At 34.3% G+C, this 15,455-nt stretch overlaps 1 protein-coding gene across 2 annotated transcripts; it reads right to left on the reverse strand.

Annotated features, from left to right (window-relative positions):
- Positions 1-155: 155 nt before the first annotated feature.
- Positions 156-6,857, reverse strand: LOC127718288 (ficolin-1-like). Of its 2 annotated transcripts, XM_052224294.1 has the most exons (7): positions 6,761-6,857; positions 5,761-5,841; positions 4,234-4,365; positions 3,280-3,376; positions 2,038-2,121; positions 1,067-1,231; positions 156-448 (listed from the first exon to the last, which is right to left on the reverse strand). In XM_052224294.1, exons 3-7 carry the CDS (start codon positions 4,258-4,260, stop codon positions 207-209), a joined length of 615 nt encoding a protein of 204 aa, XP_052080254.1. In that variant the 5' UTR covers positions 4,261-4,365; positions 5,761-5,841; positions 6,761-6,857; the 3' UTR covers positions 156-206. The 2 variants fall into 2 exon arrangements, with proteins under 2 accessions (XP_052080254.1, XP_052080255.1); XM_052224295.1 differs by lacking the exon at positions 2,038-2,121.
- Between the last annotated feature and the right edge of the window lie 8,598 nt (positions 6,858-15,455).

A 15,455-nucleotide genomic window follows, 5' to 3' on the forward strand; every position in this document is an offset into this window, starting at 1 on the left:
TGAGACCGAAATAATGCCATTAGAAAAAGTAGCAGTTGTAATGCTTTAGTTTTATGTCATGTTAGCATATGTGTATTTAAAGTATTATATCTTGTGACTGATAAAAGTAGCAAACCTATGAATATCCAATCAAATAAACTAAAAAAAAAAGACAGTTTAATTTACAAAAATAATATTTTATTTATTCATGTTAAAATGAGGCTTTTTCATTTTCTACGGATCATCATGCTAGCAGTCTCTAAGGAATACATTGAATCTTTCCAAGTCTCCCATTTGATGAGTTGTTCCCCTTTTTTACCATTTCGTCTATGATAAAGAGTGAAACAAACATGATCACACCAATGGAACCACCAACCACCTGTTTGCGCACAGTTACCACTTCTATTTCTATCATTATCTTTATCTTTCGTCGAGAAAGCAAGTCCATTGTGATATTTCATAGCATCTCCTATAATATAAATATTATCAATTTTACTTCACCAGTGAACATTTCTTGATAACTAAATAGTGTATGTTAAATTCTTTGAACACGACAATGGGTGTTATACAGCAGCCGTCCGGCAAAAGATCGAACAAAAATTCCCAAACATCAGAATGTTAGCACGAACTTAAGTTAAAATCCTTAATCAAGATTTAATAAAACTAATCTGTATGTAGCAACGCTAATAACATTTTGATATTAATTACAAAAGAATGAAGAAATCAAAAAGGTAAAATAAAAATGAATTCTATAAAAAAAACATACTACATCAACATCATTCTTTTCCAACAACATTACGAAAATGTAAAAGCAGTGAGACCTTTTGCAACATCAGTGCAATCTATCCTAATTCAAATCCCCAAAACAATGTCGCTGGCATATTAGGTTCACTGATGCTTATGAATCTGTTCGTCATAATTGTGCTTGGAAATTACCAGATTGTTTTTAGTTGTACAATTTTATGGTAATCTTTAAGTCGCAATCGCCGTTCTGTCTTACACGTTTGTGTTCAGAGAATATCAATTATTCATGCATCAGTTGAGAGGCAGGTGTACTAATTGTACGGTTTAAACCAATAATTCTCACCTGCGTTTCCGGTAAAGCCCTTTACTGTCAGTTTGTATTTTGATGCAGCATCTCCGACTTTAAACGTGGAATACTTAGCAAATCTCTTTTCTCCTTTAAAGTTTTTCATTTCAACCCGCATTTCTGTTTTGACCCTTGATGTCAGTCGATGGAGATTCGTATTTCCTAGGAAATATATATCTTGTTAAGTCTGTGACATACATGCATTTATTTATACTCTTTTTTTAATAATAAATCGTTCGATAAAAGTAATTAGATACCAAGCTAAGCAAGGAATTGAAAAGAAGTCAAAGACTAAGATATCATGATTTTCCAAAAACAACACTTCACTAACGCTAAAAGTTTGAAGAACACGAACACATACAAAACCCAGGACGAGCGTAGGTTCTCTGGAAGGGACAGCCATTCTTTGTGATACTTGTCGCGTTACTGTAAAAATCTTATGTGATGTCATAATTGATTATAAGGCTTTAAAATGATAGAATTGAAAGAGAGGCTAAAGATACCAAAGGGATTTGCAAACTCATAAGTCTTAGACAAACTGACAATGCCATGGCAACATACATGGAAAGACGAAAAGACAAACAACAGTCCAAAATTCTGAACATACAAAAAATCTTAGTAACGCGAATCAATTAGTAAAAATCTCTTTTCCAAGACTAACATTTATCCTGTCTCATATTCAGGTTGCTGTCTAATTGAATCATACCCAACATATCTTTTTATCCATAATATAAAACAACACTGCATGTCTTACCATATCCAACATGACACAGGGAATTTTTTTAGTTAACGAAAGGAAAACCCATTTGACCATTACCGATATATTTATGAAAAATACTTTGTTTACTTCAAGTTGGTCTTTTACAGGCAATATCAGATTTGGGTCAAACGAATAATATATTCCGTCTTCTATGAGTTTAATTGTGTTGCTGAGTTTTTATAGTATGCTATAATATAATAAACTTTACCAATAGTGATGCACCAGATGCGCACTTCGACTGTTAATGTCTCTTCAGTGATGCTCGAGGCCAAAACATTTGAATATCCAAAATCTACTAAAAATGTTGAATAGTTTATCAATCCAAAAAGAACTTAAAGTATTGCCAAATCCAGATAAGGAATCAGAGCTTTTCATCAGAGATTTATGTTCCTTAATTTAAAACAAATCATAACAGCATATTTTAATGAAACAATATCCGTATTTTCATGCCATGATAGATAATATAAAATTATCATTAAAATATTATAGTGAAAATATTTTCCTAATAGAAGAGGACGTTCTTGTGTTGATATCAAAACAGATGCAGTACAATTAGAAAAAAATGTGGTCTATATAAAAAAGAAGATGTGGTATGATTGCCAATGAGACAACTCTTCACAAGAGACCAAATGACACAGATATGAACAACTTTAGGTCACCGTACGGCCTTCAACAATGAGCAAAGCCCATACCGCATAGTCAGCTATAAAAGGCTCCGAAATGACAAATGTAAAACAATTTTAACGAGGAAACTAACGGCCTAATTTATGTACAAAAAAAAAATGAACGACAAAAAAAATTTGTGACAGCTCTGATTCCTTGTCTGGATTTGGCCATACTTTAGGTACTTTTTTGATTGATCCACTCTTCAACATTTTTATTAGATTTTGGATATTCAAATGTTTTGGCCTGGAGCATCACTGAAGAGACCTTAACATATGTATCGTTTGTTAATCATGAATGCTGAACTTATCGTTCATATGAAAACTTCATCAGCATGAACAAAGGTGTGTGTAATGTAAGGCTAAGCGTCAGTTAAATCATGTGGCATTAAAGGATTCATACACACAAGATAAGTTGTAGAAAAAGGAGATGTGGTAAGATTGCCAATGAGACAACTATCCACCGAAATAAGGTGGATGTAAGCAATTAAAGGCAACCGTACGGCCTTCAACAATGAGAAAAAATACCGTATAGTCGGCTTTAAAAGGCTCGGCATAACAAATGTGAAACAATCCATCGAGAAAAACTACAAAACAATTAACATTTACGAGAAACTATATAATCGACATGGAGAACTGTTTACTATTTCATTATATTCTTTTTAAATGATTTCTTGTTCAACATATTTAGGTTTCAATCCCCTCCTCCTGAAGTCATATACAAATATTGGTTGCCCCTCTGTCACATAATTATATAGTTATTGTAGGCAAACATAAAAAAACTTTACCGAGCCAAAACTCTTTCTTCAAATTCCCAAAACCATTTTCATATTCCTGCCATTTCCTATCAAAACTTTCGGATCCATCCATTCTGTTTACAAAAACCTGTGAATGTAGGCAAACACAAACTTATATACCCTCATACGTATATCTATAAATGTCATAACTCATTGAATTATATATATATATATATATATATATATATATTTTTAATATACTGTAAAATGGGTATACAATTCGGTGCACTTGCATTTTTGCTGATTATGATTTGATTATAGATTTTATGGATTTTGGTATATCTAATAATATTTTTACTTCTTTAACACTTAATCTAAATTAAATCTGATTACTCAAAATTGGAGAAGAACAAAAAAAGATTGTTTAAAACAATCAATTATCAAGAGATATAAAATACCTAGGGTGCAATGTTTAACCATAAGTCGAATAAAAATAGACAACATGCCCATGATGGCCAGAGAGTGAAAACCTGATAGACAAGCAACAAACTACAGAAAGCAGCGTTGTCAGATTTCTTTAAATTTTACTCATCTTCCTATTAACCGATGCTAGAAAATCTCTGAACAACGTTTTTATCTATTTGACGAGTCTTTCGACAGACTTTTGATTCTGTTATTTTGACAACATTGGTTCTCGAAACGATATGTGCACTGACATTGCGCAACGTTAAACAAATAATACATTTATCAATCTGTCAAGGATCAACTAAATAACTCACATGGTTTACCTTTTACATACAATCAAGGCGACTCCTAGCGTCACATTTGTATTATACCAGTACCGTTGCATGTGTTATTCAAAGTACATAAACCAGAGCAAGCAATAAATCTCATAAATATTTTTTTCTTACAATGTAAAATACAGCACTATTTTTTATAAGTTTTTTTCTTCTTCGTCTAAATATTTTTTTTTTAAATAAGTACGATAAATGTCAAAAAGCTTACCGTCCAGCCACCACCGTCAACTTCCATTTCACAAAAAACGTCAAATCCTGTTCCGTTATCTGGATATATTTTGTAAACACCACTTTTATCTAATTTTTTTGTCTAGATATGAGCAGTCCTTTGGTCTCGATACTACATGAAAGAACAATGATTCTTTATAAAATAATAACTACAGTATGTGTTTGTTTCATTAAAATCCGTGATTTTGATTGGCTGACAGCCATCGTGAAGCATTCCGTATAAAATACAACAGCTATCACTGCACATGCTATACACGACAATGTTAAAACAATGCATAAAAAAAGCTTCATTTAACTCTAAAGTTTATCATCGTAGAAGGGAGGCGAGAAGATACCAAAGGGACATCTAAAATCATAAGTTGAAAATAAACTGACAACGCCATGGCTAAAAAAGAAAAAGACAAACAGACAAACAACAGTACACAAAACATAACATAGAAAACTAAAGACTGAGCAACACGAACCCCACCAAAAACTGAGGGTGATCTCAGGTGCTCCGGAAGGGTAAGCAGATCCTGATGTGGCGCTCTTCATGTTGCTCATATTGGTACAAACCCGTAATACGGAGAAAAGAGGACGAGATTGTAGTTACGACATTTGGAACATATCCGCTATCATCTGTGAAACGGATGTCCATAACGGTCAACCAACTCGTAATGGCGTCCGTAAATTTAAGAAGGGATTATTCCAACTTAACCACTTGGAACTCTTGTAGCATACAAAATAATGTAATTATAAGAATTGAATACTTTTCTATAATTTCATAGTGTTTTAAAAGCGTTGATCGTGCTCACATTTTTAGTATGAAATCTTCCGCTTCCCCGATTCTTACAAAATATGCTTCGGTCAACGCTTTTACAACCCAATAGAAATATAAAATCAGGAATTTAATTCTGAAATGAATCATAGACACTGTTTAGCTGTCTTTTAATTTTGTATATCGTTTTTTTTTTTGCCATATCATTAACAGATACCCCGCATCTCCTTTTATTCATATAATATAACCAGAAAACCATTTGCCAAATTTTACCTGAAGTAGCTTCGAGCTAACAATAAGAAATAGTTTATTTCTATAATTATGAAGACCATTTTTCTGAATTAATATAACACTAAGAGAAATACCTTAAATCATATGACTGATCATGCTAATTAACCTATTGATTGATTGATTGATTGGTTGGTGTTTTACGCCACTTTCAATACTATTGTGCTATTTCGTGGCGGTCAGTTTTTATTGGCGGAGGAAGCCGGAGTGCCCGGAGAGAACTACCGACCTTCGGTAGGAAAACTGACAATCCTAGTCAATTAAGATTGGAGTCGAGTGCACCTGCTCCGTGCGGGATTCGAACTCACAATCTCAGTGTTGACTGGCTAGTGATACAGTAGTTCGACTACCTAGACCACTCGGCCACCGAGGCCCCTCTAATTAACATAAACGAAACAAACAATCAAATCAATTCGTGTTGCGACTATTTTGAAAATATCCAATTACTCGATAACCCCATACCTGATGGTAAAATATTTCGCTGGTTTCCATTTAACAAGATGTTCATAACTCGTTCTGCTGTTTTCCCATAAAAATAGACACCTGCATAAAGAAAGCATAGATTATACTCTTAGTTTAAGTACGTTCTACTATAGAAATAACAATTTTTGTATTAGGGAGCTACCATTTGATTTTTATTGGGGGGGGGGGGGGGGGTGCTAGGATGAAAAATTTTGTCCTGCTTTTTTTTATAGTTGTAATCTCTGTCCTGCCTTTTTATTTTTTACTCTATTCGGTCCTGCCTTTTTTTTACTAGTTTATCCTGATTTTTTTACACAAATTGTCATCCTGCCTTTTTTTTTTTACCAAGTTGCTCATCCTGCCTTTTTTTTTTACTCAAAACTCCTGTCCTGCCTATTTTTTTCAAATTTCATCCTAGCCCCCCATAAAAATCAAATGGAAGCTCCCTTAGAATGCATAGAAATATGTTACATGGTAGATTTACCAGGGTAGGCGGTCGACATACTATTAGTTATCTTGTTTTAACCAGGGGTGTACAGAGTTTTTATTGCACCTTAGGGTGTATGAAGTTTCAACACCGTGTAAAATTCCATACACCCCTGGTTACACCAAGATAACGAATTTATTTCTTATGAAGCGTTCCTTTACTATCGGAATGTAAAATTGAATAATTCTTATTCAGAACTTCCACTTCACCTGTTTTTTTCAACACCAATGTTGATGCGCATTGTCAACTATTACCACTTTAAGAGGAATTGTGGATTTTGGGAATTATTGGGGGGAGGGGGGAGATTTTGGAATTTTTTTTTTTTTTTTTTTTTTATTAAACTTTCGCATTTTTTACTCTTTTTTATTTTGGCATTTTTTTTAATTTTTTTTTAAGTTATGCAAAATGTTTATCCCCAGGTGAACTGGAGCTGCATGTTATTTACACCAGGATAATTAACCAATCAGATTTCAAGATTCTTGTTTCATAAGAAATAAGTATAAATAATATTACCTGATTCAGAAGCGGAAGTCAGAACATTTTTCTCAGCCGACGTTGCTTTATACAGTACACAAATCAAACAGAAAACGATCAGCATGGTCGAATTAGTTGTAGAATCTGGATTTGAATAACTCTGTTCTAATTTATATAATATGCATCTTTTAAAAGGTTTCGTGACTTGTGTGAATATGTCGCGTGACAGAAATTGTACCTTAAAGGCTTATATATCATTAGAACGTTTTTTAAATGTCAAATTGTTTATGTGTGAAACAGAAAAGTATTTAAATATTTGATGTGAGATGTTACATGAAATTTGAATACAAATCAGCTTTTTGTGGACGTTCGAGTACTAAATACTCGTGTAAGTTTATGCAATGCTCACAGAATGTACAAATAACCTTTTCTGAGACAAGTCCTTCGTATGAGTGTGTGTAGCAGGTGTATAAGAACTCAGTCTTGTGAGTTTAGTGATGTTACTTCTAGTAAGTTTGTTTATTGGTTTATTCGGTTAAGCTTCCTAGTCCTTTTCGCCTTAACTTGAACTTTCAATCTTGGTAAGAGATATTATGAAATATATACTTGATTTTTTATGTTGTCTCCCTTACACAAGGGGTTCTAGGGGGCAGAGTGGTCTAAGCTTTTCATCTACAATTAACCCTAGCCTGTTTTAACATTGCATGTGAGTTCGAACTGCACTTCGGCACTGTGCGTTTAGCTCCTATCTTACCTTTTCGGAGAATCTGAGATCACTCTCGGTTTTTGGTGAGATTCGTGTTGGTCAGTCTTTAGTTTTCTATGTTGTATTTTGTATTCTGTTGCTTGTCTTCTGTTTGTTTTTCGTTATTTGCCATGGCGTTGTCAATAGATATAAGAAGATGTGGCATGAGTGCCAATGAGACAACTCTCCATCCAAGTCATAAATTGTAAAAGTAAACCACTATAGGTCAAAGTACGGCCTTCAACACGGAGCCTTGGCTCACACCGAACAGCAAGCTATAAAGGGCCCCAAAAATTACTAGTGTAAAACCATTAAAACAGGAAAACCAACGGTCTAATCTATATTAAAAACGAGAAACGAGAAACACTTATGAACCACATCAACAAACGACAACCACTGAACATCAGGTTCCTGACTTCGGACAGGCGCAAACAAATGCAGCGGGTTTAAACGTTTTAATAGGCGCCAACCTTCACCCTACCTGAAACAATAGTGTAATACACAACATAGAAAGACACACTTTTCAGCTTGCTTTCGACTTATGATTTTGAATGCCCCTTTGGTATCTTTCGCCTCTTTTATAAATGACTAGGATTACAAGTTTTCCTACTGATGGTCACTGGTTCACTCTGAGTAATCTGGATCCCTCCAACAATAAAACAAACTGACTGCCTTGATACAGCCAAGTATGATGAAAGTAGTGTTAAACACCAACAATCAATCAATCCCGTATCCATTGTACAAGTTGACAAGGACTTTACATTGTCATTTTCATTTTCCTTCAAAGAAGGTGAAACACGTAGATCTCTGTGTAAACAGTTAATTTTGTGTGATTTGGAGTAGCCTTATTCTGGCATTGTCCTTTGTATCACTAGGGCGGATGCACGCTTGTGTGTATGTGAGTGTGTGTGGGGATAGGAACGAGCGTTACCTGCCTCTTTTATTGCCACAAATTAGAATATTTCAATACTTTTCGCTTGGTATGTAACTACTGGACCCTCCTTTATAGAAATTTGCATAACCGCCCATTATACCTCCTCATGAAAATCCTCAATCCGCCACTGATTAAGATCCTAAACTTACTTGAGGGTCTTAATGGGGGTCCTTCATTTCTGTATTCTTTAATTTTTTAGGTCATTTTTCTCTATTCTTTATACTTTTTGCCCATTATTCTCTAGTTTTTATATTTGAGCACCTAATTATTCTCTATTCTGTATTTTATTTGTTCATTTTTCTCTATTCTTCATACTTTTTCGCCCATTTTTCTCTATTCTATAAACCCCCATTCACACCCTCTTACTTCCACAGAAGCTACTTCCATATTATTTTACCATGTATCAAATATCAGAAAACACTAATGATTGCATAGACAGTGCTCTGAAGTCAAATTCAATAGGTTTTTCTAACAATCTGTTACTTGTCGTGCAAACAAACTGGCTGCATTTGCAACAGAAAAGGGAAGAGTTTAATATAAACATTAAGTTTACTACCAAATTTATACAGTTATCTGTCTACCTCACAAACAGTTCCGTTACTGTTAATTTTTATCACACTCTAATTCATTTTTACGAAAGCCCCACAAGGTGTAGAGGCTATGCACAACTGTATGCGTTAAAACTGTTTTCAAATTGTTGCTTTTAGTTAGACAGACTTTTGCTATTAAATGATTTGAATTTATCATTTTTTCAAAAACTGAATATGTTTAATGCGCCAATAGATAAAAAAAAATCATGATATCTTATTTCTTCTTTGTTATAAAACTTTTTTTTTTCTTGCATTGTTTTACAAAATGTATTTAACCGGAGCGGATATCAAAGCATTTATTATCCAAAGTAAATCACAAGATAAACATCCACCTAATTTTAAAAGTTTCTTAATTAAAATTTGGAATTTTTTAAACATGTCAACTCTGTGTCAAGCAGTGTAGTAACCTTGTATGTCCGTTATCAGGTTGCACTGATATACAGGTGTGTTGCACTTACACAACTTTTCGATTACAGTAGAAATATCTGAATCAACAACACGACATGAAAACAATTCTAATTTGTTCGCTCTTTCTTGTCTTTGGTAAGAAGCTTTTTATTCATAAATGTTCTTTTCAGCAAATTATTTTATTGTGTACGTAATGATTAAATTATTTGAAAAGTAGGGGTGGGGGTTTAGAAGCTACAAAGAAAACTAAAAAACTGATAAACATAAACTTCATCACAAAAATGGAGGAACTCGCGTGCTCTCAAAGTGTAAGCAACTTACGCTCTACCAACTTTTAAACAAGATCAGAAACTCATAAACTCGGCAACCAGTGTTAAACGGAGGACTTCGGGAAAGGTTCGGAGAGCCGACAACCTTGCTTCGGAAGTTGACGCTCTCCAAGTAGCACACTTTGTATAACGGTGTTTAGTCGTATTCAGTGTTGTTATAAGTAATTGAAACTCATCAACATGTGTATATACCTTGATACATAAGTTCGAATCATGATTTCCTATACAGATTTTGACTGGTTGAAAGGAAGCTACTGAACCAAGAGTTCTAAGTAGTAAACTTGGAGTCATCCATTCGAACGTTATTTTAGCGCCATGACGGGTTGGTTGACCGTTAAGGAATATCTGTCTCCAATGATTACGGACATATTCTAATAGTCCTAACCACTAACCGGCCCTCTTTTAGCTCCTCAATTGTGAAATCACCTAAGGAGAACACGACAGGTGTCGCTATGATATATATGCTACATAGTACCCTTTCGTTTGGAGTACATGCGATCACCACTAGTTTTGTTTAAAATCATATCATATTGCTCTTGCTTTAGGTTTCAGTGTTTTACTGTGTACTTTTAAATTTGTATATGTCTGTGTTGTATCTGCCCGTAAAAGTCTTGTCTATCATTTGTCCTAAAAAAAGGTTTTGTTATACGGTCAAATTTAAGGGTTAGAATATTTACGTGACGGATGATTTACTGGATATGAACGTTATTTACAGGAATCACGTGACATGTGTCACTAGAGGAGTAGAAACTGCTTACCCTTACGGAGCACCTGAGATAGAATATGGACATGCATGGCAGACTTCACATTGCTAGAAAACATAGAAATCATTAAATGAAACATTCTTGCGCCGAAAACTGGGACATCAAGTTATGATGATAATGGATGGATGGCTGTTTAACGTTCAGCGTCAAATGAAAATAATGCAAAGTCAGGACGAGAGCATGTTAATGTAATAAGAATATTTGTCCTGCTTTAGAAGACATGTCACCCTACCCGCACACATTGTTCTGACTCCGAGCCATCTAGTGTTTTCGATTTCTTCTAAATGCAATCATGTGCTTAGCGAAGAAGTAACACATACACATTGTAAAGTATTTGGTTTGATCTGGCTGATGTTGGAACCCACTCGAGGCGAACACGTACGCCACCACAAGATCACCAAGGCGATGACATCAAGTGATAAGTGTTGGTGTACATATGATAATATATATAAGTAAGCAATGCAAACTTCTTGATGTAACACGATTTTATGATTTCAGTTGCGACGGTGAATGGCGTGTGTGACACCGACGTCACTTCCTGTTTTGTTGACCCCTGTCTTGTAACTACATGCGATACTCATCCATATGCAATATGCAAGTAAGTTATCATTTTACGTCCTTCCTTCACAGAAGGAACATTCGGCCATCGTGTCATCTATCATTTGTTATTTTTTAACTATTATTTTCGATTGCGTCCTGGGTTTTCCCCCGCTCTTCATCCTTTTCTTCGAACGTTGTTTTTATTGCATACGAGATCTTAAACCACGTTGTTCACTGATGTCGCCATTTTTCTAACATATAAAAAGAAAGCGCATCGCCAAGTTTTATTAATGCCATGCGCATATAGTTGGTTCACTCGGTTGTCATAATATCTAGCTGTTATCATGACAACATGTAAAAATTGAATGCTTCTTTTTGTAGTTATATTAGGATACAAAAGCGTTCGAACTTGAATGTGCATACGGTCAATGTATTTACAACCTGAATGAAATAATAAAAAGAAGTATCCGTAATCATAATTATATTGATGCTAAAATAAGAAATAAATACGAGTAAATCAGTCATTTCGTGTCTTAGTATTTTGCATGTCACCGAGAGCACATGTTTTCATATATGTAGACATGTACTGTGTTTGAATAAATTAATCAACATTTTACTAAACGGTAAGGATGGATTATGATTTATAGATCAATACGAGAAAAAAATATCTAACTTTGGGGGTAAGGGGCACTGGCGCGCTACTCGCCAACAGAAATCGCAAATAATTATAATGGGTAGTATATCAATTTATTTCAGAGCAAATTATTGTAACGGTTGCAAGGCAGAGTTCTATGAAGGAAAAACGAAAGTTCAATGGTATGTTCATTTATTCGTAACACATTTGAAGTAATGGAATTTGTTAAAGACATCAGTGGCGGATCAAAAAGGGGGGTCCGGATGTTGGGTCCTCCCTTTTTTAGAGGATCAATGTTTTAAAATGGGGACAAATGGTTGGAACTCCCCACCTTTTAAAAATGACTGGATTCGTCCCTTAGACATTGACCATATCATTTGTATTGGAGAACAACAAAAAATGACAGTTCCGTAGAGACTAAATACATGTATTTCGATACATGCATTTTCGATTGAAACAAGTTATCTCAAGTCTATGAAAGGATATGGTCATAATCATACGCCTGCTTAATTTGTTTTTCGCTTCTTAATTCTTTTCAATAAAACAGCATTCTATCTCGAACTAATGTTAAAATTAGCTTTAAAAAAACTCTTCCTGGCCATAACAACTATCTATTATTGTATGGTCTACAGATATCAAAGAAATGATTAACTTATTGTTTTTGATGCTTATAATTTTGTTCGTGTCCTTTTCACGTTGCACTTTGTAAATACAGCTGTTTTGCAAACAACGCCTCTTTTGGGGAGATATATAATATTCATACTAGTAATTTTGTTTTGTTTACCTACTGGTTGCCAGATATGAACTCTATGTTTCATCTCGTAGAGACATAACTTGGGAATGTTACCAGTATAAACAGACATGATTAGCAGTGAAATTGAATTCTCAGGAAGACCCAAAAAATGAAAGCAAAGGAAGGGGTAGTACAGAATTTTAGTATAATTTTAAAATCTAAGAAGTTCGTGGCATATAAATGTTGAAAATATGCCACACAACTCTATATTTTGACCTTTTGAAAAAAAAAGTAGTGCATATGAAATTTCAATTCTATGATATATTTTTTTACGAAACGTCATAGTAAAAGTGATACAGTTTTAGCCGCAAAAGGAGTTCCTAAGGAAAATTGCATAGTCTATATTTACAGAAGTGCAACCTTCAATTAATAATCGATTATACCTAATGCTTTAAAGATACAATATACAAACTTAATCTTAAAAAATTCAATGATATATTCTTCTATTTATCTTTGTGATATGTGCGTTCTTCTTTTTAAGTCCCTTTTTCGTCCGTGTGTACATATTTTTTAAAAAATGGTCTTGTTCGCTCGCTCCAAGATAGAGGTAGAGTAAGGCCAACTTCCCATGACGTTATTTCAAGCCAGGGCTTCAAAAATGTTTTAAAGTAATAGCACATGATTTTGTATATAGATACATTTATGCCAGCCTATAATTAGTGACAAGTTATATAAAATAGATTTTTTGTTACTAGAATTCATTGTTTGCTCATTCTCTGTGCAGCTAGTTTATTATTATTGTTATTTGCAGTTTTTTGTGTCCATGGTGTTGTCTTCTTTTTTTTAGGAATGACTGTAACATTTTTTCTGTCTATGAAGAAATAAAATATAAAAAAATGTGGTGACTTTGACAAATTGGTGCTTAAAATATCAAACGCTCTATTGAATGTAACATCTTGATATGTTACTTCAATGATGCTATGCATTTTTGTTTTGTTTTTTTGAAAGCAGGACGCACAATGAATGATCTACATCATACTTTAGTGGACAGGAGATAACGCACTGTATGACAACAGCTAGTATAGAAATTACTTCTTGTGACCATATCTCCAAAGATCATTGAAATTACCTTTTATTACTTGTCGCATTAAAGTATTAATATATCATTTCTTTTTTTCAGCTAAGAACGGCAGCAAAATAACAGAAGATGGATGTCAATAAATGCATCTTTAGATATAAATCATATTACTTACTACTTATGTAATATTCTGTAAATCATATTACTTACTACTTATGTAATATTCTTTAAATCATATTACTTACTACTTATGTAATATTCTTTAAATCATATTACTTACTACTCATGTAATATTCTTATATATATACTGTCAACTAACACTCCCAAAATCATAAATATATGTTTTTGAACCACTGAAGCTATTGAGCCACCGAGACGATTAACTGAATATCGGATCTTTCGTCTTGATCGAAAATTCAATGTAAAACACCATGACCAAGTTCTAAAAATGATTTTTTTTAGCTGAGCAAGTAGTTAAATACGCCTTTACCTATATTGACAGTAAAGTTAGAAATATTGGGATACAATTGTCTCATCAAAGACCGGTTTCCAAATATCTAATCTATAGGAGCCTGCATCAATGTGCTTTGTGTATCAAATCATGTCACAAAATCCATAGGCACACATGATAAAAAGCCATCTTCGCTAGCCAAGGGTTACGATCCAGTCCCCTTCTCTCCACCATTGGCAGATTAAGCCAACATTTGTGATTTCAATTCTGCGCCATCTACCGGTAGATAAAAGTCACGACCCATTTCGACATCATCATTCTTGACCAATGGCAGCACTTGAACTTTCTTCAGTTTAGAGTTGTAAAAACGGAACTGAAAATATTTGTTGACATTCCAACATTTGCGCGAGAAACATACCCAGGAACCAATTAGTTGATTAAGAACTTTTAAATTGTCACTAAATATCGTTCTTACGTTTTGGGGGTAAAGACTTGTTGCCCAATCAGCACGTGGTAATTGTTTAATTACATTTTCTACATTTACATGTGATCATCTTAAAGGTGCTTTTTGATTAGATGCAGCCAGTTACAACTGCGACCAATAGAAATAAAATTACCTCAAGTCTCCGAAATTCTATCTTAATCCGCCATGGGTGGATAGGATGGGACTGGATCGTAACCCTTGGCTAGCGAAGATGGAAAAAAGCAAAATCAAAGAAACAGCGCTTTTTTGCTAGTCTTCATCTCAACGTAATAGTAAGATCTTCAACATTGAGCAAAATCTCTCACCATATGCATTTAATTTATAATAATTACATGTCCTCTCGTGTACCGTTTGCTATTCAACTATTGTATCCAGATAAAAGTGGCAAAGTTGAGTACTCCTAAAACTAATATCAGTCGCAAAAGTCGTCAGTGGCCGTCTTTGTTTATGTTTATGCCCCTGTCGTAGGCGACAGAGGCATTAAGTGTTACCCTTGACAGTCCGTTCTAAGACGGTTATTCCGTCTTTCCATCTTTCCATCTTTCGGTCTTTTCGTTTCCGTCCTTCTGTCCCATTTTCGTTGCAAAGCTTGAGTGGGGGCATTCGTGTCCTCAGACACATTCTTTTTTTATTTCCTTTTGAATTGATTGATAACTTGTAAGACTCCGTTAGATTTAGTCAGGGCTTGTCTCGACAAGGAAAATAGAGCCATTTTGCTGAAGGCCGTTTCTGATCCTATAGAGTTGTTTTCTGTTTTATTGAGTTGTTGGGTTGCTGTTTTTTTTTTAACGTATTATTACTTATATATCCTTTTAATCATAAAATTCCCGATGTCATATCTGTTCTTGTTTTCGTCATGTCAATTTTTAAAACCAACAGACAGTCAGTACGAATTTACACACAAAAATAAAGCAACACACCCATATTAATATGCCATACATATATCAAGTCAAACCCCTCCCCCATCCCCCCCCCCCCCCCCCCCCCCCGAACACCTTATGGTCGCCCCCTTGCATCATTGTTTTTTTTTTTATTTGTTTGTTC

The sequence above is a fragment of the Mytilus californianus genome, unplaced genomic scaffold (assembly GCF_021869535.1).
Source record: "Mytilus californianus isolate M0D057914Y unplaced genomic scaffold, xbMytCali1.0.p SCAF_10, whole genome shotgun sequence".
Lineage (NCBI taxonomy): Eukaryota > Metazoa > Mollusca > Bivalvia > Mytilida > Mytilidae > Mytilus > Mytilus californianus.